The sequence below is a fragment of the Vanacampus margaritifer genome, chromosome 15 (assembly GCF_051991255.1).
Source record: "Vanacampus margaritifer isolate UIUO_Vmar chromosome 15, RoL_Vmar_1.0, whole genome shotgun sequence".
Classification (NCBI taxonomy): Eukaryota; Metazoa; Chordata; class Actinopteri; order Syngnathiformes; family Syngnathidae; genus Vanacampus; species Vanacampus margaritifer.
The window spans coordinates 7,430,665-7,457,324 of record NC_135446.1 but is presented as its reverse complement, the minus strand read 5'-3'; the positions used below and the strand labels follow the sequence as shown (position 1 = coordinate 7,457,324).

The 26,660-nt window shown below is 44.1% G+C and overlaps 1 protein-coding gene across 1 annotated transcript in view; it reads left to right on the top strand.

Moving 5' to 3' along the window:
• Positions 1 to 26,660, top strand: part of plxna4 (plexin A4) — a 152,270-nt gene that overhangs the window by 114,140 nt on the left and 11,470 nt on the right. Inside the window, exons 8-28 of the mRNA XM_077543793.1 lie at positions 983 to 1,136; positions 1,673 to 1,772; positions 1,859 to 1,973; positions 8,501 to 8,701; positions 9,102 to 9,198; positions 10,475 to 10,665; positions 14,027 to 14,178; positions 14,246 to 14,369; positions 14,514 to 14,650; positions 16,228 to 16,395; positions 16,494 to 16,587; positions 17,268 to 17,507; positions 17,580 to 17,726; positions 18,261 to 18,495; positions 18,570 to 18,712; positions 21,210 to 21,478; positions 23,782 to 23,848; positions 24,524 to 24,670; positions 24,779 to 24,938; positions 25,745 to 25,848; positions 26,402 to 26,501. Coding sequence (XP_077399919.1) covers positions 983 to 1,136; positions 1,673 to 1,772; positions 1,859 to 1,973; positions 8,501 to 8,701; positions 9,102 to 9,198; positions 10,475 to 10,665; positions 14,027 to 14,178; positions 14,246 to 14,369; positions 14,514 to 14,650; positions 16,228 to 16,395; positions 16,494 to 16,587; positions 17,268 to 17,507; positions 17,580 to 17,726; positions 18,261 to 18,495; positions 18,570 to 18,712; positions 21,210 to 21,478; positions 23,782 to 23,848; positions 24,524 to 24,670; positions 24,779 to 24,938; positions 25,745 to 25,848; positions 26,402 to 26,501 — 3,145 coding nt within the window. The remainder of the gene's footprint in view (positions 1 to 982; positions 1,137 to 1,672; positions 1,773 to 1,858; positions 1,974 to 8,500; positions 8,702 to 9,101; positions 9,199 to 10,474; positions 10,666 to 14,026; positions 14,179 to 14,245; positions 14,370 to 14,513; positions 14,651 to 16,227; positions 16,396 to 16,493; positions 16,588 to 17,267; positions 17,508 to 17,579; positions 17,727 to 18,260; positions 18,496 to 18,569; positions 18,713 to 21,209; positions 21,479 to 23,781; positions 23,849 to 24,523; positions 24,671 to 24,778; positions 24,939 to 25,744; positions 25,849 to 26,401; positions 26,502 to 26,660) is intronic.

Below are 26,660 nucleotides of genomic sequence, written 5' to 3'. Positions count from 1 at the left end.
ACAAAAGCATAATGGAAACACTATTTGCGAATTCCCTGCAGTCATGTGACCCCACGCTCGGTTATGGAGGAAGGAAGTAGGAAGTACAGGGACGCGCTTTCGTGTTGGATCGGCCTCCTGACGGAACAACAAGTCTTTTTAAGGACAAACCGATTCAGCTAGAGAGCCAATCCCGCCGTTCAATGCACGCTCCATATTGTTGCATAAGAAATGGCCGTTACCCCGGGCAACGAGCAATCGAGAGACATATGGCGCACGTCCTCATTGAAATCCATCCGTCTGCACCACAACACAAGTTTTAAGCACGCACACACACACAACACCAACACCAAATGCCCGAACCCGCCGATGAGGGAAGAGAGTTTTTAATGTAATTTTAACAACTCTGGGCGTCCGTCTTCAGTAAACATCACGAGCACCTCCTACAGAACTGCGAGATCTCGCGAGAAAAGGACATTACGAGAATTGCGCCTCAGAAGCAAAACGTTCTTCAATGGAAACACCGACAAGTCGAAATTGTACTTTATCGAAATAGTACATTATCGCTTTTATTTTTACAAAAAACTGTAATGGAAAAGCAGCTACATGTAGAACCTACCGCATTTAACCAATCCTGTCTGGACTTGTTTCTTTACAATCTCATTGATTCCTGTCAACGCTTTCTTTGACGCCAGCGTTTTCTATTTAATTCTTCCCTTAGTTTAGCACTTTTTGAAGTTGAATTGATGCTACTGGAATCCAACATTCTTACATTATTAATATTTTTAAAGCAAAAGTTAAAACAACTATATGAAAGACTAAAGATTAGGAATGAAGAAAATAGCTTTTGAATAGCTGTCCACTGTTGTGACCGATGCACAACTTGGACAAGTCTTACCAAAACAAAAAATGGCTCATCTTTGGTATTTCACATTATTTCCCTGCTTGTCAATGACCGATGCAGAGCATGTTGACACTGTTTGTCTGTCTTGTGCTCCCGAAGTTGGTCTTGGAAGCCCACAACGTGCCGGAGCTTTCCGCGGGAGTCAACTGCACCTTCGAGGACCTGGCAGAGATGAACGGCCTGGTGGAGGGAAACCGCATCAAGTGCTTCTCTCCGGCCGAGAAGGAGATGCCGCGTGTGGTCGTGGACAAAGGTAAGGAAGCGTCAACTTCTATTTCCGTCTTTTTATCCTGGAACTAATTAGCCAGTTCTTGCCTGGGAGGAAGGCAAAGTTAGCAGCCTTCAAGGTAACTTTTAGGGGGCTTAATTAGGACGGATCCACTGTCAGGGGTGCTTTACCTTGATTGATGAATGATTCCCTCATTGTTAGCCAGGCTAGCAGAATGAGTGGGCCGCCTTGACGGTGGCGAGGTGACCCGTGTGCCAGCACGCGCGTGTGTGTGTATAATGAATTAAACATGAAGCCCTTCATTAGAGCCAGACAAAAGGACAGAGACGAGGTACAGCGTTTCATCACATTCCCACTTTGGCTCGTGTGAGACTCAAAGAGCGCTTGCCATCCCGAGGGAGACGTGTTCCCACCTTATCGTCTCCTGCAAGGTTGCAGGGATGCACTCCCCCCCCCACCCTCGAAGATACCGTTGCAACAAGCGGAACACTTGCGGCTCCTCTATTGGCGCGTGAACAAGTGATAAAATTCCACACTGTAACACGCTGTGTTTCCTCCAGGCGACCACCAGATCGTGCAACTCTATCTCAAGTCCAAGGAGACCGGCTTGGCGTTCGCAAACACCAGTTTCGTTTTCTACAACTGCAGCGTGCACAAGTCGTACGTCTTACACCATGTTGCAAATTTGGTTTTTGAACTGTGCAGCCTAAGTGAGCACACTGAAGGTTTTTTTTTTTTTCTTGTAGGTGTTTGTCATGCGTGAGCAGTCCATACCAGTGCCACTGGTGCAAATACAGACACGACTGCACGCACGACCCGCGCACGTGCTCCTTCCAGGAGGGTCGTGTAAAGAAACCGGAGGTGAGTTTGCTTTCGGTCCAGGGTGGGCCGGCCTCTTTCGTGGCCAATGCAGTTCTTTTTAATTCTTATTTCCCTACATTTTACCCCAAGACACTGGCCCACAATTTGAAGGGACCGGTCCGTTAATCCATGTTAAATATAGACAGCAAAGTGAAACATCATCCATAAACATCAGTGGCAGATCTACACGTTATGCAAGAGTTAGGCTATACCAGGATGGGGTCTAAATCAAAATGCCAGGGCTGATTTTTTTTGTACCAGTCCAGCCCTGTTTCGGTCCAAACATTTAGCCTGTTTAGCAGGGGCGCAGCTTTGTGGTGGCAAACAACATGGCCGAGAAATAATTGTTTATCATACCATCCACAGTCATGGTTTTATGAAATAAAATGCACACAAATACAGCTCAACTCAACACAACACAAAATGGCGTCAATTGGCGGTGACAATTTCTCACTCTGATTGGCTGTTGTGTAAATTTCGTCAATGAAAACTAAACAAAAATAATTGCGTCAACACACATTTTTCACCAGACTAAAACTAGACTAGACTAAAACCCTCATTCATAAACAATAACTGGGACTGAATGAGTATGCATTTTCATCGACTAATGAAGATGAGACGAAAATGTACTTCACTTAATAAAAACTGGACTAATATTTATGGACATTTTAGTTCATGAACAAAAACGAGATGAAAATTATATGATTTTGTAAAACGCTGTCTCTGCTAATCTGTCACTGTCACACTGTCATGTGACAGTGGCATATATATATATATATATATATATATCATCAAAAAGATGAGAGAAAATTTTACGTGAAATAGTTTTAGAGTTCAACATGATCTCCTAACAAAAAAATATAGAGGTTAAATCATTGTCTCGATTAAAACATGACAGTTTCTGTTGACTAAAACTAGACGAATAAAAAAATGATTGGACTAAAATAATGACTAAATGCTAGATTTATCGTTGACTGAAAATGGACTAAATAAAAACGGGATGAGGTTGACTAACTATGATAAAAACTAACCAGCGTGATTGAAACTGGACTAAAACAGACAACATTTAAAAATGGCGGATAAAATTAACACTACTGTTAGCTAGCAAACGCAAATCAAAGCATGAGATAGAAGTAGACTATGGAGGCCGTCCTGGAGACTGAATCACCTCTCAGCAATTTGGCTTGGCCGGCAGAAGCTAAGAAAAGCTATTTTGGGGTGGCCGTCCCTATTCCCTGAGACATTTTAGCGCCTGTGAATTATCCATCTTATTGGCAGCCGCCTCCACTTTGCCCACTTGCCCAGCCCGAACTGCACCGGATGAAGTGCTTGTTACAATTCTCTCAAATGCAGGAAATATCTCCCTTTGATAAGAATGTGTTAAATGAAGGTTTGGGAGTGTGTGTGTGTGTCTTGCACTTTTTTCGAGGCAGGGCGGTCTTGCTGGGAGTTGGTGGCCGGTTAATCCTGGCCCGAGGTGAGCGATGATGAAGATCAGTAGCGCTGGCGTCCGTCTGGACGAGCGCAGGGACGCGGCGGGCCAGATTGTCTGGTTTGATGAGCAGTCTGCTCGCCATTGTGTTCTCGCACCAATATTTCCCCGGAGCCATTCAACCTGCGCGCGCGATATTATTTTCCCTCCTTCCCGACGCCTTCCATTATCCTTTTGAACCGTCTGCTTAGTCAGGCCCCAGTCTTTGCCGGTTTACTTTTCCAATTAACTCAGGCGCTGCTGGTCAATATTGACTGAGGATAATAATGTGCCAATCCTCTTCCCATTGTGTTGCTGACTTTCAAGAAAAGCCACAAATAAAGCGAGAGGGATTATGCATTTGCACATTAATGACATGGTCCGTTTTGATGAGCCGCATTGGGGTAAAGCAGGTGTTTTGCATCCTTAATGACTTTTCATTTGCTTTTGATTAACCCCTCCCACCCGAGGTCGTGGACTCGCCCCCCGGATTTCTGGACGCGCATCCACCGTTCCCAAAACGGCAACAAGTCGCCGTTGATCTTTCCGCCTCCGATACAATGAAGAGATTGTGAGCGGCTTTGGGAATAATCCCTCCACGCTATGCTAATGATAGCCGTCCCTTCTCTCTCCCCACTGGTTGAGCCGGTCATTAGTATGCGAAGCGACGCGGCGTTAAAACCCATGCCGGGCATGGAGCTGGCGCTGTTTTATTCATGCCGCCGGTGGCACGGAGTACGCGGCTCAGACATTTGCCAAACTTTGTCCTTCATGCGTCTCAAGGATTTAGCCAGCAGGATTAGTTTGACAACAAAAATATTCCCAGTCACACCGTTACAGTGGGAATAAGCTGTGTCTGTTTACCCAATTAGCAATGTTTACCTGCCTGTTGAGCTCTTCTTTGGTTCTAACTTTCTTATGAACCACACTTTGTTCGAGTTGATCCTAACGTGTTCAGAGAAACAATAGCCGCCACCGCCCAGCACTAAAGGAGCATTAAGTGCTTTCAAGTCACACTGATCAATTCCAAGGAGTTTATTTACCACAACTATATTGATCAGGATGATTTTATTAAGCCAGCTAAATGCCAACTTTAATAGCTGCTAGTTGGGAGCTGGAGGTGAGCGAGTCCATTGGAAAAGGGTTTGCAAACGTAAGCAAAAGAACCGTAATGTAAGGAAGGAAGCAGATTTTGTAACCAGCAGAATTCCAGTAGAAAAGCGACTTAATGAGGAGATGCTGGAAATGTCGAGGTGATGAGCGCACCTCAGGAGAGTGTTCGGTCGAGATCTCCACACGGAAACGTGCGAAAGCTGGAGATGTCATTCATCTTCGCACCTCGTGCCGGATATAAATACGAGGACTTGAAACTACGCCGAGAAAGAGGCCTTCACAGCTCCCACGCCGTTTCCTGTTCGGTCGACGTTGCCGCCCTTCACACCTCCCACCAGCCTCCAATTAGCAGATCGAAGCAGGTTCCCCGACAAGAAAGAAACGGTGTGAGGGAGTCGGAGGCAATGCGGGGTCAGCGCCAAGTATCGGCTGGCGAGGATGCCATGGACTTGAGACTTCTTGTCTTCTGGGCTCATTATGTGCTCACCAATAAAAGTCCATGAGCATCTTTCTACAGTCACATACAGAAGTGTCGGAGTTTACTGATCACTTTATGTTAGCAAATGTTTTCGCTATGTTTTGAACCAGCGGGACGCACAATTAATTCGGGCCCAACAGGCTTCCGTAGAAGTAAACATTTGGAAGTTGCCTGTGTTTGTGTGCACGTTCACACTGCAGGACGTGATGCCCAATTTGAATGTTTTTGTTAAATCCGATCTTTTTATGTACTGTTCACATTACAAAAACAAATGCGACATCTAATGTAAACGCAACGCGCCTGTGATGCGACTCGCATGCGCAAAAAGCACACGTCGAGTTAATGCAATGTTTTGCTTAATGGTTGTGCTCAAAATAAAATTTGGTTTACCTAATAGCTTGTGTAAGGAAATCCAATTTTATTATATATTATAATGACATCAGAACCCCAAACAATAAATGAACATGCATGACCTGATGCTGCATTGTTTTTTTGTTTTTTTTTGCGTAACTTTTACCTCTCCCAGAGCACAGTTTGGCTTTTCCTATTTGTCGTCATTCTCCGCCCTCATCCCTCAGGAGCGCAGTTGGATGGTGTTTTTATTTATGGGAATGTGTGTGTTTGTGCGTGTGTGTGCTGTGTACGTTGGGCGTATCTGTGCCGCCCCTATTATTTATCACATCCCGAGAGTCCAGGAGGGGGTGTGAGGATGGCGATAAACACAACTGACATTACATCAACGCAACGTCGACATTAATCTCGGAAGGTGACGGCTGGCATCAGTAGCATGCACGCACGCACACGCACACACACACACAATCTGTGTATTGTTTATGTATATTATTTAGCATGTAATGCATGTATACTTAATAGTTTATATTTACATTTGATAGCTTAGGGAGTTAGTTGCGAATTTTGATTTTTGGTTGGAATATTTTAATATTTTTTGGTAGTTTTGTGTTTTTCTATATAAAATATTTAATTAAAAATACTGACATTAATTCAAATAAATGTACATTTAATAATTAAAGGATTTAATTGATTTTTTTTTAATTCTATACATAATAATCTTAATGTTTAATACACAAAAAATGCCATTGGTAGGGTTAAATTTTTATTATTGTTTTAACTTTTTGTACTACATTACTTTTGTGTATACAGTTGTACTATGTAGCCTATGTTATTTTTTAAATCAAGATGCTGTTGATTAAATTTACTAGTATTATTTAAAAAAATAAATATTTTTCTACTGTGTGATTTTTCATACAAAATCCTACTCAAGTCCTGCAACATCAGTAGGGTTCATATTTGTATTTTTTGGCGGCACTTACTTTGTAAAAATATTCATCATGAGTGAAGCAAAGGTGCATTTTAAAGCAGCCCTCCATGTTGCCATGGCAGCCGATATGACGCGAACGCCGCTGCCTTGTGTTGTTTATCTCAAGGAGGTGCTCCTTGTATCTGGCTGCAATTTGCGTTGCCTTCGGACACCTCGTCATCAGGCAGCATACGGTGCGATCAACATAGAGCTGCGCCTGCTAGATTTAAGTCACACTCGTCCGCCTTCGCCTGCGTCAGACGGATCGCATGAACGGCTGTCATTGTTCAAGTGTATTAAGCATATGTGTGCTCGCCCAACTACTTAAGTTCATTCTCCAAACGTCTGCAAATGAAACGCAAACACACCACCTCTCGCTCTGTGCATGTGTGTCATTTATCTATAATGACTTTGTGAATAGTGTCACCCCCCTCGCTGAGGAGCCATCCAGTCAGTCACTCAAGCAAACCCAATCAAGTGGCTTTTAATAAACTCCACACGAGCATTATCGCCCGGGTGAACGTGCGCCGCCACGCCGGCTCGCCTTATCTGCTTCTTCTTCTTCTTACTTTTTGACATGCCAAGCTCATCCCGTCACTTATTTTTCTTCCTCACTGACATTCTGTTCTTCAGTTCTCTCACCTTAAAAGGGAAGTCAACCCCAAAAATTATTTTTGACAGTAATATGATCTACGCAGCCCCACTTGTCTGAATATGGTGTTCTGGTTAATATTGTGTTAGTGGAATCTGAGTTAAGCAGCCCAATCCAGACGTTTTTATCCCTCTCAGGGGGTGGCCATTTTGCCACTTGCTGTCAACTAAAGATGACATCAATGTTGTTCAGGTATCACTAAACAACCAATCACAGCTCAGCTTCAGAAAACAAGGGAATGGTGATTGGTCATTGGTCAGATACTCCGTAAATATTCGCATCGTCGGCCTCCCTTAGATGGCTCGTCTGACCTCCTGCAGAGCTTTTGGCCAAAAAGCGACTCTTCCGTCTTTGACTGGGCATCTTATTGGCCTGTTGCCAGTTTGTCCCCACTGGCCATAATGTGCTTCTACAACCAATCACAGCTCAGCTTCAGAAAACAAGTGAGCTGTGATTGGTCATTGCCTGAGCCCTGAGCAACATTGATGTCATCTTCAGTCGACAGCAAGTGGCAAAATGGCCGCCCCTCGAGATGGATAAAAATGGCTACATTTTGCTACATAACTCATATTTCACAAATGTAATATTAATCAGAATGTCATGTTTAGACTAGCGAGGTCACATATAACATATTATTGTCAATGAAAGGTGACATCCACTTTAACAATTCAACAACGTTCTTAGGTGCATTCTGTCTCTTACCTCCTTTACATCCTTCGCCTCTTCTTTGATATAGGCAAGAGTTCCACTTTGGCATCTCTTCCGCCGCAATACTTCCTGGTTTTTGTTGTTTTGTATTTTTTATGGATAGTCATCTCCTCATTGGCAGCCCCACAATCATTCTTATTCGTTTCATTTCTCAAGACATTTTTTCTTATTTTTCTGCCTATTTCTTTAGATTTTTACTTTCGTGGTCTTCCTCAAAGTCCTCTTGTTGTTGGAAAAGTCACCGTTTTTTGTTTCTACCAAGTTGAGAAATGGCAAAAACCAAGAACCATTGTGTATCCAACAGGAAGAGGACTCTCATTCTGACGACGTCACTCTTGCACCTCATTTGTTGGCTTGTTTTCTTGGATTTATGCAGCTGAGATCTTCCTAAAATCCACAGTTTGTGGGTACAACCATTTCTTAGCATACTTGAAACCATCAACCAAAGTTCAGCCAACAACAAGACTCCCATGTGACTCCCATGTGTTTTATTGTATTTTTGCTTCAAATCTTAAAGTCCACTTGTTATGAGGCATGCCGCAGTTCTAGGTTTCTGCCATTTCATATCTTAGTAAAAACCAAGAATTGTAATGCACCGAGCAGTAACAAGACTCCCATTCCCATGAGAGATTTTTTGTTATCTTGTCTTTTTGGGTTGTTTTATTGGATTTGTGTCTCCAAAGTTTTTCTAAACGCCGCTTCTTGTTGGTTGCTCCACAGTTGTTGTTTTCTACCAATTCTGAGCAAAACTGAGCATTCATACCAATTGTGTCTACGTCTCTCCCAGGAGTGTCCCCAGCTGTTGCCGGCCGAGCGCATCCTGGTGCCGGTGAACGTGGTGAAGCCCATCACTCTGCGAGCCAAGAACCTGCCCCAACCTCAGTCGGGCCAGCGGGGCTACGAGTGCCTGCTGACCATTCAGGGCAACGAGCACCGCGTCCCCGCCCTGCGCTTCAACAGCTCCTCGGTGCAGTGTCAGAACACATCGGTGAGCGCCCTCCCCCTCTTAGAATACAGCACAACTCTGAGTGTCGGCAGCAGATTAGCATGAAGAAGGCTTTATGCCGCTCTTGTGTTTATACAAAAGCATCTCCTCCTCATGCCTGTCCTCATCACTCTTGACTACTTGTGTGTGTGGGGGGGGATTAGTGTGCATAATCATCACACAATCCAAATATTGTACTTTGATTGAGCGCTGAAGGAGGAAAACTGTAATTTTGCAGAAAACGATGATTCTGACACATAATAGTCTTTGAAAGGTGTGTGTGTGATTGCTTCAGCCACCTGTTGCATGCAGAACGTGTTTTGTTTTTTTTTGTACTCAGTTACACATTCTCCCTTACCACTCTGTGTTATTCCCTCCTCCCTCCCGGTTGCCGTGGCGACAGTACTTCTATGACGGGATGGAGATGAGCAGCCTTCCCGTGGAGCTGACCGTCATCTGGAACGGCGACTTTAGCATCGACAACCCTGCCCACAACAAAGGTGAGTGTTGGAAACGTGTGCTTCTAATTTGCTCATTGGCACACACACAGACATACGTAACGTCAGCATTACCGTTAGATTTTCTAAACACACACACACAGTAGGGCCACTCCTGCCCTCGGAGTTAGTCTCCATGGCAACAGGCGGGCGAGTGCTGAGGTGTAGCAAGCCTGGCCTGATGTTTCTTGGTGGAGTGTTTAACTTCAGCACGTCTTGCTCACCTCTCGTCATCACTGTGGACAACGAATGCAAGCATTTTGAACCGAAATCAAGAACCGGTTGGGATCTTACAAGTGAGGAGAAATTGTGCAATTCAGTTTCTAAGCATGCAAACCAACATCCAATTATTTACGATGACTTTGAGCAGGTCATTTGAGAATAACCTCAGCTAATGAGCCACAAGCTGTTTAATTTCGTCGAAAAGTATTGTCCTGGTTAAATGTCCATTCCAGAAACCAAATCATCGCTGCTATATGAAAAACGCTTGTCAATTTTTTCCAGTTTTTACATTTACCGTATTTTCCAGACTAAAAGGGGCACCTAGAATCCTTTAATTATCTCAAAAACCGACAGTGCGCCTTATAATCCGATGCGTCTTATATGTGGATCAATATTGGTTAAGTAAGGCTCCATCTAGTGGATGCTTAACGCAACCCCAGCCACTACAGTAGCTTCTATTCTGTGCACCTTATATCGTATATGGAAAAAGTTTTTAAATAGGCCATTCATTGAAGGTGCGCCTTATGATCTGATGCGCCTTATAGTGCAAAAAATATGGTATATGTTTTGGGGATGTCTGCTTTTAGTTTCATCCCCAAAACATAAAGATGCAAAAAATTAAATAAAAAAAAAGACAAAAATGGACATGTGTTTCTCACATAGCCACGAAATGCGGTGAATTATATGACAGCCGTGTATTTTAAGCATGTGCTCTACAAAGCAACATGTGATAGCTCCCAGGCAGCAGCATCAGAAAAGGAGAATTATCATCTCCCAGGGCATCACAAGACGGACACATCACACCTCCGTCTAATCGCAATTAGGAGGAAAACGTCTGGCCCGTTGCCATGGTGATAGTATGTTAAATGTGCGGGGGCGCGAGGCACCGCAGATAATGGCATAATGAACCGAAGAAACTCTTCTGTTTATTGTTCTCTGCCTATTTGCACTCATTTGTCACATATTCAGACTTTGGATGAAAATGTGTTTGTAGTTCTTGTCTCCCTCTTTAATTACCCTCTTCTTGTTTTTTCTTCATTGTGTGCATGGCGAGCAGTTCATCTGTACAAGTGCGACGCCCAGCGCGGGAGCTGCGGCCTGTGCCTGAAAGCGGACCCCCTGTTTGGCTGCGTGTGGTGCAAAGGCGAGAACCGCTGCACGCTCAAGCAGCACTGCCCGCACCCCGAGAACCAGTGGCTGGAGCACAACGGCATCAACAGCAAGTGCACCCACCCGCGCATTACCCAGGTGACACTCCTCTCTCAATCTTTCAAATTATTTGGTTGAGCCCAGTTTATGAGGTCTGGACTAGGGTCCGAACTATCAGATGCAATAGGGTCACGAGTGCCTATCTCAATTGACTTTGGTCCGGAGGCCAGGTACACCCTCGACTGGTCAGGACCCGACTGGAGAGGCCATGGAAACTCCAAGTCAGAGTTGAGATTTGAAACCCAAACATCACAACTTCTAACCACTAGTCCATTGTGCAGCCCATAAAAAGCTTCTTGGCAAAAACGTTCGTCATCAAGGATTTGTTTGATTTTGATAAAGAAGCAGAATCATAAGGTCTGTTGTCTAAAATCTTTCCTCTACTTTTTGCCAAAGTCAAATACACAGTTTGAGGGTTTCAGTATCATGCTTAGCAGAGATGGGAAATAATGAAATGCAAATACTTCATTACTGTACTTGACTATTTTTTTCAGTACTTTGTACTTTCCTGAGTATTTGGTTTTTAGACTACTTTTTACTTTTATCTGATTTTAACATGAATATCTGTACTTTTTACTCTATACATTTTCAAAACAAAGTCATTACTTTTGTTTTTAAATGCATGAAAACGATTCAAGTACATGACCTGGAAGAAAAAGTAGCCATCAATATCTCCTGGCTCTGCCAGTCATATGATGCCTATAAAGAAAGCAAGGTAAGACTCTTGAATGCATCTGGTGAATGATGAGAGCACTGCGTGGAGGAGGGTGACTCTCCCGATCGCATGTTGTTTCTTTAGGAACGCTACGGAGGCTTACCTTGCTTTCTTTACAGGCGTTTCACATTGTTCGGCAGTGAGCCAGCCGCTACGTCACTAAGCACTGAATGCGTTGCGACGTAAATAACAATGGCGGCATCCGTCCAAATAAAGTTTCTATAAAATGTATTAAACTGGAAATGAATGTATGTCATAGTTATGTTAGTAACAACCAAATAAATAATATAGAGCAAACTTGTCATGACAGTCGGGGTTCCTTTTAAGATCGCTGCAGACTGCCAGTCAATATTATGAAAAAAGGTTAATCTTGTCAGCGAGAAGTGGACCGGCAACATGAGCAAGTGATACTCAACACCGTGGACTCGACGCAGGGCAAGTCAATGAGCCAACCGGCCAGTGTCTGCCCATTTTTGCTCCATTAGCTCATTTATTTTAAATTGACGTAGAAGGAAACATCCGGTAAAAATACTTTTTACTTCGACTCGTCAAGTACATTTCAGAGCCTGTACTTTTTTTCTTCTTTTTTTTACTTGAATAATTATTTGAGTGAGTACTTTTACTTTTAACAAAGTTGTTTTTTACACAAGTAATTGTGCATTTACTCAAGTAGAGAATGTCAGTACTTTTCCCATCTCTGATGTTTAGGGCAATCAAAATTCGATTCACTTGCTGCGTCACTGCATCTTAAATCAGCTCTAAATCTCGGAAATATGACATAATATAGTTTAAGAAACTACTGAAACCACTGGTAAATCATTCCAGTACGCTTCCAAGCTCACTAAAGTCATCTTCAAAACAAGGAAAAGTGCCGTACATGCCAACTGGCACATTCACAAGTCTTGTCGGAAGAGTGAAGGTCCACAGAAGACACGAGGACCATTTAGGGGGAGGACATGAGCAAAAACAAAAAGAAGGATGTCCAGATGAAGGGGAATGGAGGAAAAGGATGAAGATCACACGGTCATTGGCCGGTAATGTCCTCTGAACCAACGTCCCTGAGGAGGAGGCTCTGATGAAGCAATAAGGGGAAAAGGCCGGAAGCAATCCCCTCCAAGCATGCTCGTGCGGAATGGCGGGTACAGAGAAAGGGGAGGCGGGCATGCCGGAACGGAAATGCAATCCCAGATTGATGTGTTGACCCGCAACCTCCGCTGAGATTTGGTGAAAGCGATGAAGCATAAACCTTTATTGCGGCATGAATCAGATTATGTCGGCACATCGTTGACGGAATGAGGGGGGGTTGTCAGGACCAAACGGAGGAGAAGACATTCAAGCGTGGCGGTGTAAAGACAGAATGGATAGAAAAGTGAGGCAGAGAAGGGGAAAAAAGCCATTGAGCCTTTGCCTCGCAACGTAACCCTCAATTATCTCGTCCCAACTTTAATTGATGCCTTGTTGACTCGCCTTTATGATTCTCTCGCTCCACCTCGGTTTTGTGTTTGCCAATACGTGGTGGTCCGCCGGGCGCAAATATAGACATCAGGGGGGGTTGTTAATCTAGGACGTGGAATATGGTGAGGACGATCCCTCTCCCGCAAAGCTGCAGCTCATTAGGATGCATGTGTGGGAGTTCCATGAACACAAAGCCAGAAGCTAAGTCGCTAGGGTCCGTCCATCTGTGCACATCTAATGACGTTCAATCAAATGATATGCCCATCACCATTCTGATGGCGCCCATTTCTCGTGTCATGTAATGTTGTGGACCTCCAAATCGGTTTGCACCTGCCCCCCAGTCCAACCTGATCAATGAAGATTTATTGTTTTGGTCTTATCATGCTCATGATTGTTTGACTGCTACGCCTTTCTTCTCATTCAATGGACTAGGGATAGACCGATTACCAATGCACGATATTAGTCAAAATGTGTTTTGTTACGAATCTGATGGCTGATAAAGTTGGTATCTCACCGAGCTGTGAATACTTGCGAATGTAGCAAATTGAGGATTTGTAAGATGTTTACAGTCAGTTTTAACTTGCCACAAAGACATTTTGAACATATTAAATTTTTCAATGTCTGCGAAAATCTTTTGAAACCTTTTACGACCCTTGACAAAAAAACTAAATTAGCTACATGCATTCAGTATATTTTTTTCAATATTTTTTAAGAAATTATGTTTTTAACTTAGCTCACATGTTGATGACCCTGGAAGCTCCCTGCGATTTTTGTTATAATTTTTAAACAAAACTGTCAATTCTTTATATGCATAAAACTACAAGGACGCTAATATTTTCTCTTTTACTGCAAATGAATATCGGCTTGAAATATCGGTTATCGGTTCTTGACTACTAATAATCGGTATTGGCCTTTAAAAAAAACATATCGATCTATCACTACAATGGACTATTTCATCTTCTTATGGCGCATGCACAGACATGGACCCAAACAAAATTGTTGGGGTGGTTGTGAGGAAAATGCGAGCGGAAAATAAACCGTTTTCATCAAAACTATCAAATGTTTCAACCTTTTCCATAATGATACCAAAATTAAGTGACAACATCAAGAGCCAGTCCATCTTGCAAGTTGCCGTAACACTTTTATCAGTGTCAACCGGAGTGAATGTCAGTTGAAATGAGAGCCCCGTGACGGGCTTTGCCTCAACGTCCATTTCGTTTCTGTTTTCAGATTACTCCTCTGCGGGGTCCAAGGGAAGGCGGCACCCTCGTGACCATTCGCGGCGACAACCTCGGCTTGGAGTTCCGCGAGATCCAGGGCAACGTGAAAGTGGCGGAGGTGGAGTGCACGCCCAGACGGGACGGCTACATCCCAGCAGAGCAGTGAGTGGGCAGTCAGCTTTCTGTACTGACTTCGAAGTGGTAGGTTTACCAAATGTTGCGTCCACAGGATCGTCTGCGAGATGGGCCGCGCTGAGAAGAGTCAGTACACAGGGAATGTCAAGGTGTGCGTCGGCGTAGGCGAGTGCCAGCCAGAATTCACGGCCAAGTCATCCAAATACTACTACTTTGTGGTAAGAGGCCAATCCATGTCATCACGCTTCAATCATGATCATTTTTAATGCCTCCCTTGACTTGGGCCAGGCCATGGTTCTTGTCTCAATGTGTGAAACTGTCAAGATGTGATGTGAGGATGTTATTTTTGACCGACTGTCCAGATTCCGAGGATCCACAGCATCAAGCCCAACAGAGGGCCTGTCTCCGGGGGAACCGTAGTCAGCATCACAGGGAGCCACCTGGACGCCGGCAGCAACGTCTCCATCATGTTTAAGGACCAGCCGTGCACCTTTCTCAAGTTAGTCGACGTGTGCCCCCTTCCTGACCCCCGCACTTAGCCAGTCAATTAAAAGCACACACTGCGTCATATAAAAGAACTGCACAGATATTTCACGGCCGCAAGAAATAAGATTATATTCAAATCATTGGCAAAACGAGCCGCCCCGGATTTATGATCTCCATAAATATCCTCCTAATGAGTTTCCGTTCTCCATCAGCGCTTTCATGTCTTCTTCAATATAGGACCAAGCTTCTTCAGTAAATTATGTTCTCATTTAACTGATAAGGCTGGGTGTGCTTGGAGGGCGTGTCTCTGCCATGATTGACAGCACCAAGATGTCTGCCATTAAGATCCACCCTCACCACTAAATATGGCCGAAAAAGAACATCATTAGACAAGCATTCATGTTTTTGAGGAATGGATGCACTGTGAAATCTAATACTGCATTTAAAAAACTAAATACCATGGCAAGACTACACTCAAAATTATTTAGCCTCAACAACAGCAAAATCAATGCAACATTTTCAATTTGTCTTTCTAAGTTGTGACAACTTATTTGAATGTTGTTGAACCAACAAACAATATTACTTTGGATGAAATACCCTTTCCTCTTCAGTAAAAGATTAGAAGTACTGCTTACTTAATATCTGTTATCATAAGGACACATTTTTAAGTTGGCTACTCAAAAAAATGCATTACATCAACTGACTTTTCCACTTTGAAGTAGGCTAAGCTACTTCAGCTTTGAAGTACAGTATATGCTAGGCTACCCTAACCCTAGCTAGTTGTCTTAATTATAAGTGATGTCTGTTCCGCTTTGTTACGTAACTCCAAACAAGTAATCAAACTACAGTTGTAATTAAAATGCTTCCATTAGTTACTCTGGTGGACACATCAACTTAGAAGCACATTACAACACCATTAGCAGCTGCAGTCCACTGTCTGTGGGATACAGTAATGAGCAAAAATTGACAAGACTTAAGTAAACAGCAGACACATTTTAGTAATGGTGTGACCCTTACGCATGTGTTCCCCTGATTCCTAACACTATAGTAATCATTAAGTCACCATGCAACTACAAACAGAAAAGAAAATCTAGGAGTATTCAAATCATCAAAATCGAGTCAAAGTTGAGAAAAATTAAGTTATCAAATTAAGTTTATTCAATTATTCCAGCTTGGATTTTTTTTTTTTTCAGCCGACCAACAGAGAATTTGGAGTGTCCTTGACATGCTAAATCAAGTTGATGTAATTACCTTCATTATTATTTAATCTCAACTCATAAAATAGAATTAGCAACTTATAAAGTTTATCTAAATCAATTAATTGCATTTTTAACTTGCATTTATGTACTAAATCAAGTGGTGTTAACAGATTCTCGGAGTTTTTAGTGATATACTTCTTTAGACATTTTACTGAACAAAATGCCTCCACGACTAAGCAAAACCATAAAACGCCAAATTTGCTGTCAAGAGACCTAAACTATCCCAATTTTCTGGAATCCAGCATGCATTGCCTTCAAGGACCGTTTAATACTTGAAACAACCGTGACCTAGCCCTCAAATGTGGCCTCATGACACGGTTTTCTGCCACAGACGCGATGGCCTGTGGCTGACGTGCCGTACGCACGCGTCGCTGAACGGCTACGGCAACGTGCCAGTGTCTGTCAGCATCGACAAGGCCCAGCTCCAGAAGGACCTGCGCTTCGAGTACGTGGAGGACCCTACCATCACCAAGATAGAACCCGAATGGAGCATCTACAGGTGAGGACCAAGGAAACCCAATATTATTTCCACAAGTTCATGTCGCTACTCCAAATATTATGAGTAACAAGGGATGCATCATTTTGTCTCTTTTGCAGTGGACACACTCCGGTGACAGTGACAGGAACCAACCTGGACATCATCCAAACACCGCTAATCAGAGCCAAATACAACAATCACGAGACACTCAACGTAAGTCAATTTGGACTGCTTGTCTCTGTTGTCACGGTGACGTAAGCGGGTCAAAAGCAGGGCACAGTGTGCACTGTGCAGATAGAAATTAATAGAGGGTGATGAAATGTATCTCCTTGCAGATGCAACGATATCCGTAGAGATTGTCCCTTATCAGAATCTCCGTAGCTTTAGTCACCCCATCCAAAAGTCTCTTTTGATTTGACTGAAGATGAGAAACCAAAAGGGGATGATAGTATCTACACGACATCATGATTTGGCCTTACAGATTGTCAAGGTTGCATATTCAAATTCGTCTTCGTCAAACTTACACAAGCATGCCTTTGTAGAGTCGGTCTCCAACACACACTCAAAGAATCCAGTCAACTTTGAGCAAGGACGCATGAGACGGACCTCTGGCAGACCTTTTCTAGATGTGTCCAGTGTGACGTTCAAGGACCCAATTAAAGTGACAGGCGCCGGTCGGAGAGGCATCACGCTGAAGGTTATTGTTGGAGTCTCAACAATGTTTGCGCGAGGCCTTTTCTGCCTGTTGTCGTGACACTGACAGTTCCATCCCCATACATCAGACAAAGCAGTCTTGTTTTTAAAATGAGTTTCAGAAATAGCTGGTAGCGAAGGAGAAAGTCAAGGCCCCAAAAGGGAAACATGTCAAGTCCTTCCCATCTTGTCGCCTCCAGTTGTGCCAGGTTCTGAGCCCGACATCCATGCAGTGCCAGGCCCCGGAGCTTCCCATCAGCCTGGCCCAGCAGCAGGAGGCACCCGAGAGGCCCGACGAGTTCGGCTTCAAGCTGGACGACGTGCAGGCCGTCATGGCACTCAACAACACCAACTTTATCTACTACCCCAATCCCGAGTTCGAGCCTCTCAGCGCGTCCGGCGTGCTGGAGCTTAAACCCGGATCGCCCATCATACTGAAGGTACGATCACGCTGCAGATCTTGTCATATGCTTCACGTCAAGGCTTGAGAGTTGATTTTTGCTTTACTGCAGGGGCGGAACTTCCTCCCGCCGACTAGCAGCGGAAATGGAAAGATGAACTACACGGTTCTCATAGGAGAGAAGCCCTGCATGTTGACCGTGTCCGACAGCCAGCTGCTCTGCGAGTCGCCCAATCTGACGGGACGTCACAAAGTTCTGGTGAGTGACAGCAGCGCAAATCCACGCTGGGACAAACGAACGTTGCCTTCTGTTTATCTGCGCACGCACTCCCAGACAGACTGATTGTCCGTGTGGTTGCCATTGCTGCCCACAAGACAAACAAATGGCCGTCTGTGCGGATTTGGACTGCAGGAAACTCAATAAGGCCACTTTGCTCCAAATGCTTCCTACTGTTTACACCTGCGATGAAACAATGAGAGAAGCAGAAGTTTGCACACATTAGATTTGAATCAATATGTCTGTCTTGGACAAAATCTGAGAAATAATATGAAGTGGTAAAGTTGTTTGTTTGTCAGGATTAGCAATACTAAAGCCAATATTAGAGATACATCTTTTCTTTCACTAGACAGGAGAAGCGGCAGTAAAATAGGCCAAAATCCAGATGTCAGGGGGTGAGGCAGGGCTAGCAAGTTTTAAATGACCTTATTGCACATTCCACTGTCTTGAAAATTGCACAAAGTTCTCCAAGTAAGTGTTGTTGTCAGTCGTTAGCCGCCCGTGTTCTGTCCTCAGGCTCGCGTGGGCGGAATCGAGTTTTCGCCCGGCGTGGTCCACATCACGTCGGACAGCCCGCTCAGCAGCACGGCCATCATCGGCATCGCGGCGGCCGGGGCCCTGCTGCTCCTCGCCATCGTCATGGTGCTCATCGCCTACAAGCGCAAGTCGCGCGAGAGCGACCTGACGCTCAAGCGGCTGCAGATGCAGATGGACAACCTGGAGTCGCGGGTGGCACTGGAGTGCAAGGAAGGTACGAAACACATACCCAGGAGTCTTCTCGCCAAACATGGGCATTGGATCATAACGGTCCTTTTTTCCTGTTAGCTTTTGCAGAGCTACAGACAGACATCCACGAGTTGACGAGTGACTTGGACGGCGCGGGGATCCCCTTCTTGGACTACAGGACGTACACCATGAGAGTCCTTTTCCCGGGAATTGAGGAGCATCCTGTACTCAGAGACTTGGAGGTACGCTTCATCTGTGGCATTGGCGAGTTTTACTGCTTTCGCACCTACATCTTGATTCTTTACAACCTCCACCTTGCGAGTGCATTCTAACAGCCTTGTTCAAAACCAAATTCAAAGTCAGTCAGGTAGAAGTAAAAGCAAAATATCTGGTAATTTATCCCCAGCGGTGACGTTGATTGACAGTCATAATTGAGCGAGTCATCTTGTTCCATTAAGGCGATGATTGACCCCCATTCCACTGCCCTCAAGGTTGCCCACTCCGTCCCTTGATGAGAATTTGCCAGTAATAAGCAATATTAATTAGGCTTTAATTGGTATAAATGTCAAACTGCTCGGAGAGGCGATGTGCGACGGCAGCCTAATGAAGGAAGCAGAAGGCTGCTCTTAGGTGTTTGACGCCCGCCTAATTGTTATTGATGCGTCGGCAGGGGTGACAGAAATATCCCAGGTGATGGAAAGGATACAGTAATATTCCAGCTTTCCTGAGGAAACGTACGCAGCAAGTATGCTGATGAAAACACAAGGCGAAACTTATCAAGTTGACAGCTGCATGTACTGCAAAGAGACGACGCGTTGCCACAACGCAGACGTTGAAAGCCCAAACTCCGTAGGTGCTCGTTAGGAAAGGAAATATGGAGGTCGGAAGAGCGTACAGCAAGCGCGGCAGTTGGTATAAACGGCGCGGGGGACACGGCGGGCTCGCCTTTGAAACGGCGATGGCAACGCGGCGGCATCAAAGCCTTTAAATGTGCTCTCGGGAGGCTCGTCATTTTTGTTGCGCTGACAAGATGCGTCAAAACTTGGATACTCGCTCAAGAACCTGGCCATACTTCCTATACTTGGATGCTGTTTTCTTCTAGATACTTGAATGGAATGAGGTTCCCCAGGCTGCTAAAGCTAGCATGTTTTTTTCTTCTCCTATATGATTATGCTTTGTTTTCTTATACTGTACTTGTCCATGTCAACTTTAAATGTTCATTGTAAATATTGTGTGTATAAGGCAGACTGGTGTGACGTGAATAGAGTGAGGTCCCCCAGTCTGCTCGTTAGTGCGTTTATGCGATGACTACTGCCACATGTTCACACCATCTTCTAGTAATTGTACTGGGGGGGTTTTATGCATACTTGTACTTCAATGGAGTAAGCTTCCCCGGGCTGCTAAAGTTAGCATGGTTGTTTTCCCTTCCCAAATGATGACACTGTCTTCATGGACTTGAACTCTATTTTCTTGTAGATAGTTATACTTGAATGGACTGAGGTTCCCCAAGTTGCTTAAGTTAGCGTTTTGTTTTCTCCTCATTCACGATTATACTTTGTCTTGTGTTTGTCCATTTCTATGTTAAAAGTTAATTGTAAATAAAGACAAAGTATTCAAGAACAACATTGAAGAGTTTCTGTAATTTGGAACAGGCTGAGTACTGATTTACAACAATGCCCAAACATAGACCAGTTCAAAAGGAAATATGAAATCAACATTTTTTTAAAGTATCGGGAAGAAGAAGTGCTTTTCAATGAAAAGTAACATTGGTTGATGTTATTATTATTAATATTGTATTATTAGTAGTATTGTTGCTATTGATAAGGAAAAAAAATATATGTATCTGTATATGTAAAAGTATGACAATATACATAAGGCACACTGTTCAATGTGTTTACTATTAATAATTACTATAATAACCTCTGTTATTAATAATCAAGATATTTTAGCTGTATACTAGCAGTTTTTTTTTGTTTACTATACATACCTACAATTTATTGTGTGGATGTTAAAAGTGGTAGGACCTGATAAGTTTATGCTCCTTTCCACTCCTTTTTGAACATGCATGTGTAAATGTGTAGCTTATGATTGGGTGAAGCACTGTGAAACTGTCTTATGATGCTTTCATTGTTTTAATTTTGTGTTTGTTGTTTTATATGTTTTGTATATTTTGGGTTTACACATGTACTTTTATAGTCAGTCTGTTTTTTTTCATTATATACATGTTCGAAATAAAATCGAAAATAAATATATTTAGAAGACAGTGTAGTGTGACGCGAATGGAGTGAGGTTCCCCAGGCTGCTTATGCTAGTGTGTTGTCTTGCAATGTACATTGAGTCCTGCCACATGTCGACACTTTATCTTCTATTACTTGCACTCTTATGGATGCATATGGGTACATACTTATGGAGTGTGGTTCCCCAGGCTGCTGTAGTTAGCATGTTTGTTTTCTCCTTCCGGATGATTATGTACAAGCTATCATCTTGTACTTGTACTCTATTTTTTTGGGAAGATATGTATATTAGATTGCTGTGAGGTTCCCCAGACTGCTTAAGTTAGCATGTTTGTTTTTTGCCTCCTACATGATGATGCTTTATCTTGCACTTGATTGAGACGGTGTGACTTCAATTGAGTGTGGTTCCCCACGCTGCTTATGTTAGCGTGTTTTAATGCTACGTGATGTCCATTAACAGTAAACCAACAATTCCATGTCTTATTTTTCATTTTTAATGTTACAGGTGCCAGGCTACCGACAGGAGCAGGTGGAGAAGGGCCTGAAGCTGTTCGGCCAGCTGATCAACAACAAGGTCTACCTGCTGTGCTTCATCCGCACGCTAGAGGCGCAGCGGGGCTTCTCCATGCGCGACCGCGGCAACGTGGCCTCGCTCATCATGACGGTGCTGCAGAGCAAGCTGGAGTACGCCACCGACGTGCTCAAGCACCTGCTGTCCGACCTCATCGACCGCAACCTGGAGAGCAAGAACCACCCCAAGCTCTTGCTCCGCAGGTAGGAGAAGGAGAACTTTGAGCCATCAAAGTCGGCTGGGAAAAGCCCCAACTTCCTTTTTCTCTTCGGATTTTTTTTCCCCTCATCCTGTTTGCACGGCTTGTGTCACTTTTGTCATCTTTATTTCTGCCACCCTCCTCTCCTTCCCCGTCCCTGCTTGCTTGATTACTAAATCAATGCTTAAAGTGTGCGAACAGCGTATCTCTGGCACAGCATCTGAGCACGGCTACCCACTGATTCTTCGGCCAAGAAACACACATACACACACATACACACACACATCATTCCATCTGTCCCATCTCAACCTGTGCTGAAGTACAAGCACCAGGCAAGCTAACTAACGAGAGCCTTCCACAACCATCTGTCGCAGTCTCTGCCGCAATCTCCTCTCCCTCCTCCTACTCTTCATCCCGGAGTATTTTTTTACTGTATGTTACAAAAGTCTTGTTTTGCTGCCTGAAGCTCCATTATCACTCCCAGCTAGGCTTCAAGGTGACATGTAGTATTCTGCCTTTTTCCCTGCTGCCATCATAATATGCATGACATGCAGTCAAATTACCCAAAGGATCAACAATTGCACCCCAATTACCATCTTTGTCTCATGCAAATGAGCCACTGCTCACCCCAGCTCTCTTTTATTTATATCTGCAAAACAAGCTAAGGATTTTATTTAATGACAATAATTGCACCCAAAATTGTTGGAGTATTTCAGCTGAATTTGCATACAAGCGTGCATTCTTCATTTTGACCTTATACACTACTGGTCAAAAGTTTTAGAACACCCCAAAGTCCAATGACTAGCTTGAAATGGTACAAAGGTGAGAGGTGAAGAGGCAAAGGTTAAAACAAATCAGTTAAAGTTAGCCAAAATGGGGGTGCGGGGGATACATTTCACAGTACTACGGAAAGTCAAAGTCAACCCCCAAAAAATGTTTTGACAATAATATGTTTTATGCAGCCCCATTGGTCTAAATATGGTATTCTGGTTAATATTGCGTTAGTAGAATATGTGTTAAGCAGCAAAAGCCAGCCGTTTTTATCCATCTCAGGGGGGCGGCCATTTTTTCCACTTGCTGTCAAATGAAGATGACATCACAATTGCTCAGAGCTCAGGCAACGATCAATCACAGCTCACCTCGATCGACAGCAAGTGGAAAAAATGGCCGACCCCTGAGATGGATAAAAATGGCTGGATTTTGCTTCATAATGTAATTTTAATCAGAATGTCATGTTTAGACCAGTGAGGTCACATATAACATATTATTGTCAAGAAATGTTTAAGGTTGACTTCCACATTAAACCTCAAGTTGGTTCTGAATAAACTGCACAGAAGAGTTAAAGCACATTAATGAGTTAGTTAGTGAGTGTATGGGATGGCAAACTCATCAGCAAAGCAGCCGTTCCACACACACAGATTTGGGGCATGTTCATTATGCCAAGTGCTCAGAAAAAAGTAAGAGAAATGGTTATTTTCCTTGCAGCCGTCCCCCACCTTTCTCCACGCTCCTTTCAGGCCTTTAATAGACAAACAGCGTGAGGAAATGGAGAGGATTTGGAGCCGCGTGTGATTACAAGACACATGAAAGAAAGAAAGGATCAAACGTGGCCCGGGTGACCTTGTCGCAGGACGAGAGTGGGAGGGGGGCGGCACGGAGGCGAGAGGCTCCAAGCTAATCCCCCCCAGGTGTTGTGCCAGGCTGGCCCACTGGCACGGTGGGCCTCGATGTGAAGCCCCTTCAAGTGGCTATCTGGGCATCGAGGGGGCGGGCGGGCTGCAGGTGGCCGGCCAAACTCTCCCACAAAGGAAGCTAATCCTAAAATATTGATGCCTTTAAATGTGTGTTCAGTCCCCCGCTGCCGGCCACAAAAAAAAAGGATATCCGATCCTCGCATGTGCCCTCGCCGGCTCTGCTGATGTTTTTATGCATGCATCAGTCGTTCATTCACACGGGATCAGTCACACAGGATTGACACACACCGTCGGAGCACGGATGCCAGGCGCTGAAGGAGACACGCATTCATTCGCTTTCTATTGTGTGCGGATAGAGTGTCAGTCCAGTCAGGGGAAAAAAGGTTTGATAATGAGGCCAGTGTTCCTACAGGGAGCACATCAATCTAGCGGGATCAAATCAAGCCTTTTAATTGCTTTGCATGGCATTCAAATCCCCGACATGAGCATTTTTTTTCCCCGTTTTGTGTCGCCGCAATTACGTTTGTGTAACCGAGAGGCATCGTAACAATGTTGAGATTGAATATTGATGAGGGGATACGTCGTGTTTATTATGTGTTGTGTCTCCCTGCAGGACCGAGTCCGTGGCGGAGAAAATGCTGACCAACTGGTTCACCTTTCTCCTCTACAAATTTCTCAAGGTAACACAAAACTTCATTTGAATACCATACATGCATAAATGTGGAGTTTTTGCTTCCAAAGGGATATTTTTCTCATTTTTTGCTAAACAGTCTTAGGCCCGCCCAATTACCAATCGACAGGGTTGAACACAACTGAAGTGGACCATTAAGAAAAATTCCTGCTGCCAACTCTTAACCGCCCATTTATCGATGCTTTAACAGAAAAACTGCGACCCTGTATTGGGTCTTACATACAATATACTGTAGAGTAATTTCTGGACTATAAAGCGCACCTGACTAGAAGTAGCGCTAGCTACATTCGGAGAATACTCGAATTTGTTACACATACAAGCCGCACCCGACTGTAAGCCGCAGGTGTTTTAATGTTCCCGCTACTTTCTTTTCCATTAATGAGGGTGGAGATTGTCTCGCTCTCGTTCTCTCTCTCCTACTGTATTTGGGCTCACTTGGTTTGTTTTGCTCTGTCTGACGCTCTTGCGCTTCCTCTATAGTGCGCCCCCTTGTGATCTGATGGATAAGCCGCACCTTTGTATTAGCCGCATGGTCGAATGAAAGTAAAAAAAAAAGTAGCGGCTTGTAGTCCAGAAATTACTGTACTTGTTTTTTATGGAGGACCAAAACTGCCAAAATTAAAAAAAAAAAAAACGAATTTCCCATCTTCAAACCTTTTCACAGGAGTGTGCGGGCGAGCCGCTCTTCTCGCTTTTCTGTGCCATCAAGCAGCAGATGGAGAAGGGCCCCATTGACTCCATCACAGGAGAAGCGCGCTACTCTCTAAGCGAAGACAAACTCATCAGACAGCAGATCGACTACAAAACGCTGGTGAGGAGGAGGAGGGGGCGAGCAAGGGGTCACCAAGGCCTTAATATGACAATTCAGTTGTGCATTTTGCTTCCTGGTAGCTCACATTGTGTGTCATTGGGTCCTCAGGTGGTGAACTGCATCCACCCGGAGAATGAGAAGAGTCCAGAGATCCAAGTGAAGGCGCTCAACTGCGACACCATCAGCCAGGTGAAGGAGAAGATCCTGGACGCCATTTACAAAAACGTGCCCCACTCGCACCGCCTCAAAGCCTCTGACATGGATTTAGGTATGACTACCATTTCCTTCTACCAGTAGATCGGATCATTACAAGAATTTGAATAATTAAACAAGTTATACAACTTTCATTTAAACGGTTCTTTCGTTTTCGTCTTCACTATACACCAACCAAGGTTCAGAATAGATTCATTTTCAATTTTCAGTTACTTACACTCAATGGCTGTTTTCCTTCCCTAAACTCTCCATCGATCAACACATGTAGAATCAGTGGAGATGTTCTGTGTTCCATTTATTGATAAGGATTTTCGTAATGTTCACAGCCATCAGGTAGCGTAGTATTCTTGTAAGAATTGCCCAGTGTATCCCGTTGGGAATTGGAACTCTTCTAAGAGCGAAGATTGCTTTAGCGTCTCCTTTTTTTCCGAGACACTCCAGGACCAAATTGTTTTCCAGACCCCCCTTTGGGCCGTCTGTTATTGTTGGAGCTGCGGGAAAACACAGAGGAGCTTGTCTCTACGGCTTTCCATTTTTAGATTCATTCGTGTCCAAGTGCAAGTAGTACACACTTTACACTCCCGAGTCCATACGTCAATTTCGTAATCCCACTTTTGAGTTTATCCGTTGATCAGTTCCTCGTCTTTCCCTCGTTTGGTTCACTGAGACTTGACAGTTGACAGCAGCTCATTTCCATCTTGATGGAAAGATTGAAAATAGCAACAGGACATTCTTGCTGGTTTCGCTCAATCATCCATAGACAGACCTCCGTGATTGGTGCTTTATTTGTATTCCTGCCTGACTGGGGATGGGGGGCTTAGCTTTTGCGCACCTGTTGATTGCGTGAATGTGGATTTTCAGAGTGGCGTCAAGGCCGAGGCCAGCGCGTGATTTTACAGGACGAGGACGTTACCACCAAGATCGAAGGTGACTGGAAGAGACTCAACATGCTGGCCCACTATCAGGTACATCCCCCATTGTGGCTCCATTCAGAACACATAATCGGAGCATGTCTGGGGACTGCCGAGATGCGGGGATACAAAGATCTGCCCCCTCTGTTCCCCTCCCCTGCCTTCATTTGATATCAACATTGGCGTTTGAGTGAAGTAATGATAGGATCTTAATAATGGTGCAAGCACAAAAAGGCCTCGGGTGCTTATTCCCTGTCCCATCCAACCAAACAATGATAGAGATCACTTCAATTAACCCTGCAGCGTGGCTGTTCCCATTATTCACAACATTCTCGCACTGTGTGAGCGTTTGTGTGTGCGCACCATCCCACTTGTGTTAATTGAAACCAGTTTGGATGAGCTGGGAACTGACAAATACATTCTCACGCACACACTGCGTGATTCTTCACACCTACGCATACGCACTGCTGGAGCCCGTTATTATTAAATAGAAACGTCACACAGGCACGCACCAAACTGTCAATCATCAGCTGGGTGCCAGGTGCAGCTCATAATAATGTGTTCCAGTTCTGTAAAGTTGAGATTCAAATTGCTGTTGTTTTTGTAGGTGCCCGACAATGCGGTGATGGCCTTGGTTCCCAAGCAAGTGACGGCGTACAATTCGGTGAACAACTCCACTGTTTCTCGAACATCTGCCAGCAAATACGGTAAGTGCGTTCTTTTGTCTTGCATCTTGTCGCCACCTAGGTTGGGAAGGGTGGAGAAGTAGCAGTAAAACAGGCCAAAATTCAAATGACAGGGAAAAAGACTATTTCCATTTCAATTCATTCCATTAGGAAAAATTAATTTGTAAAACTTGAGCTACA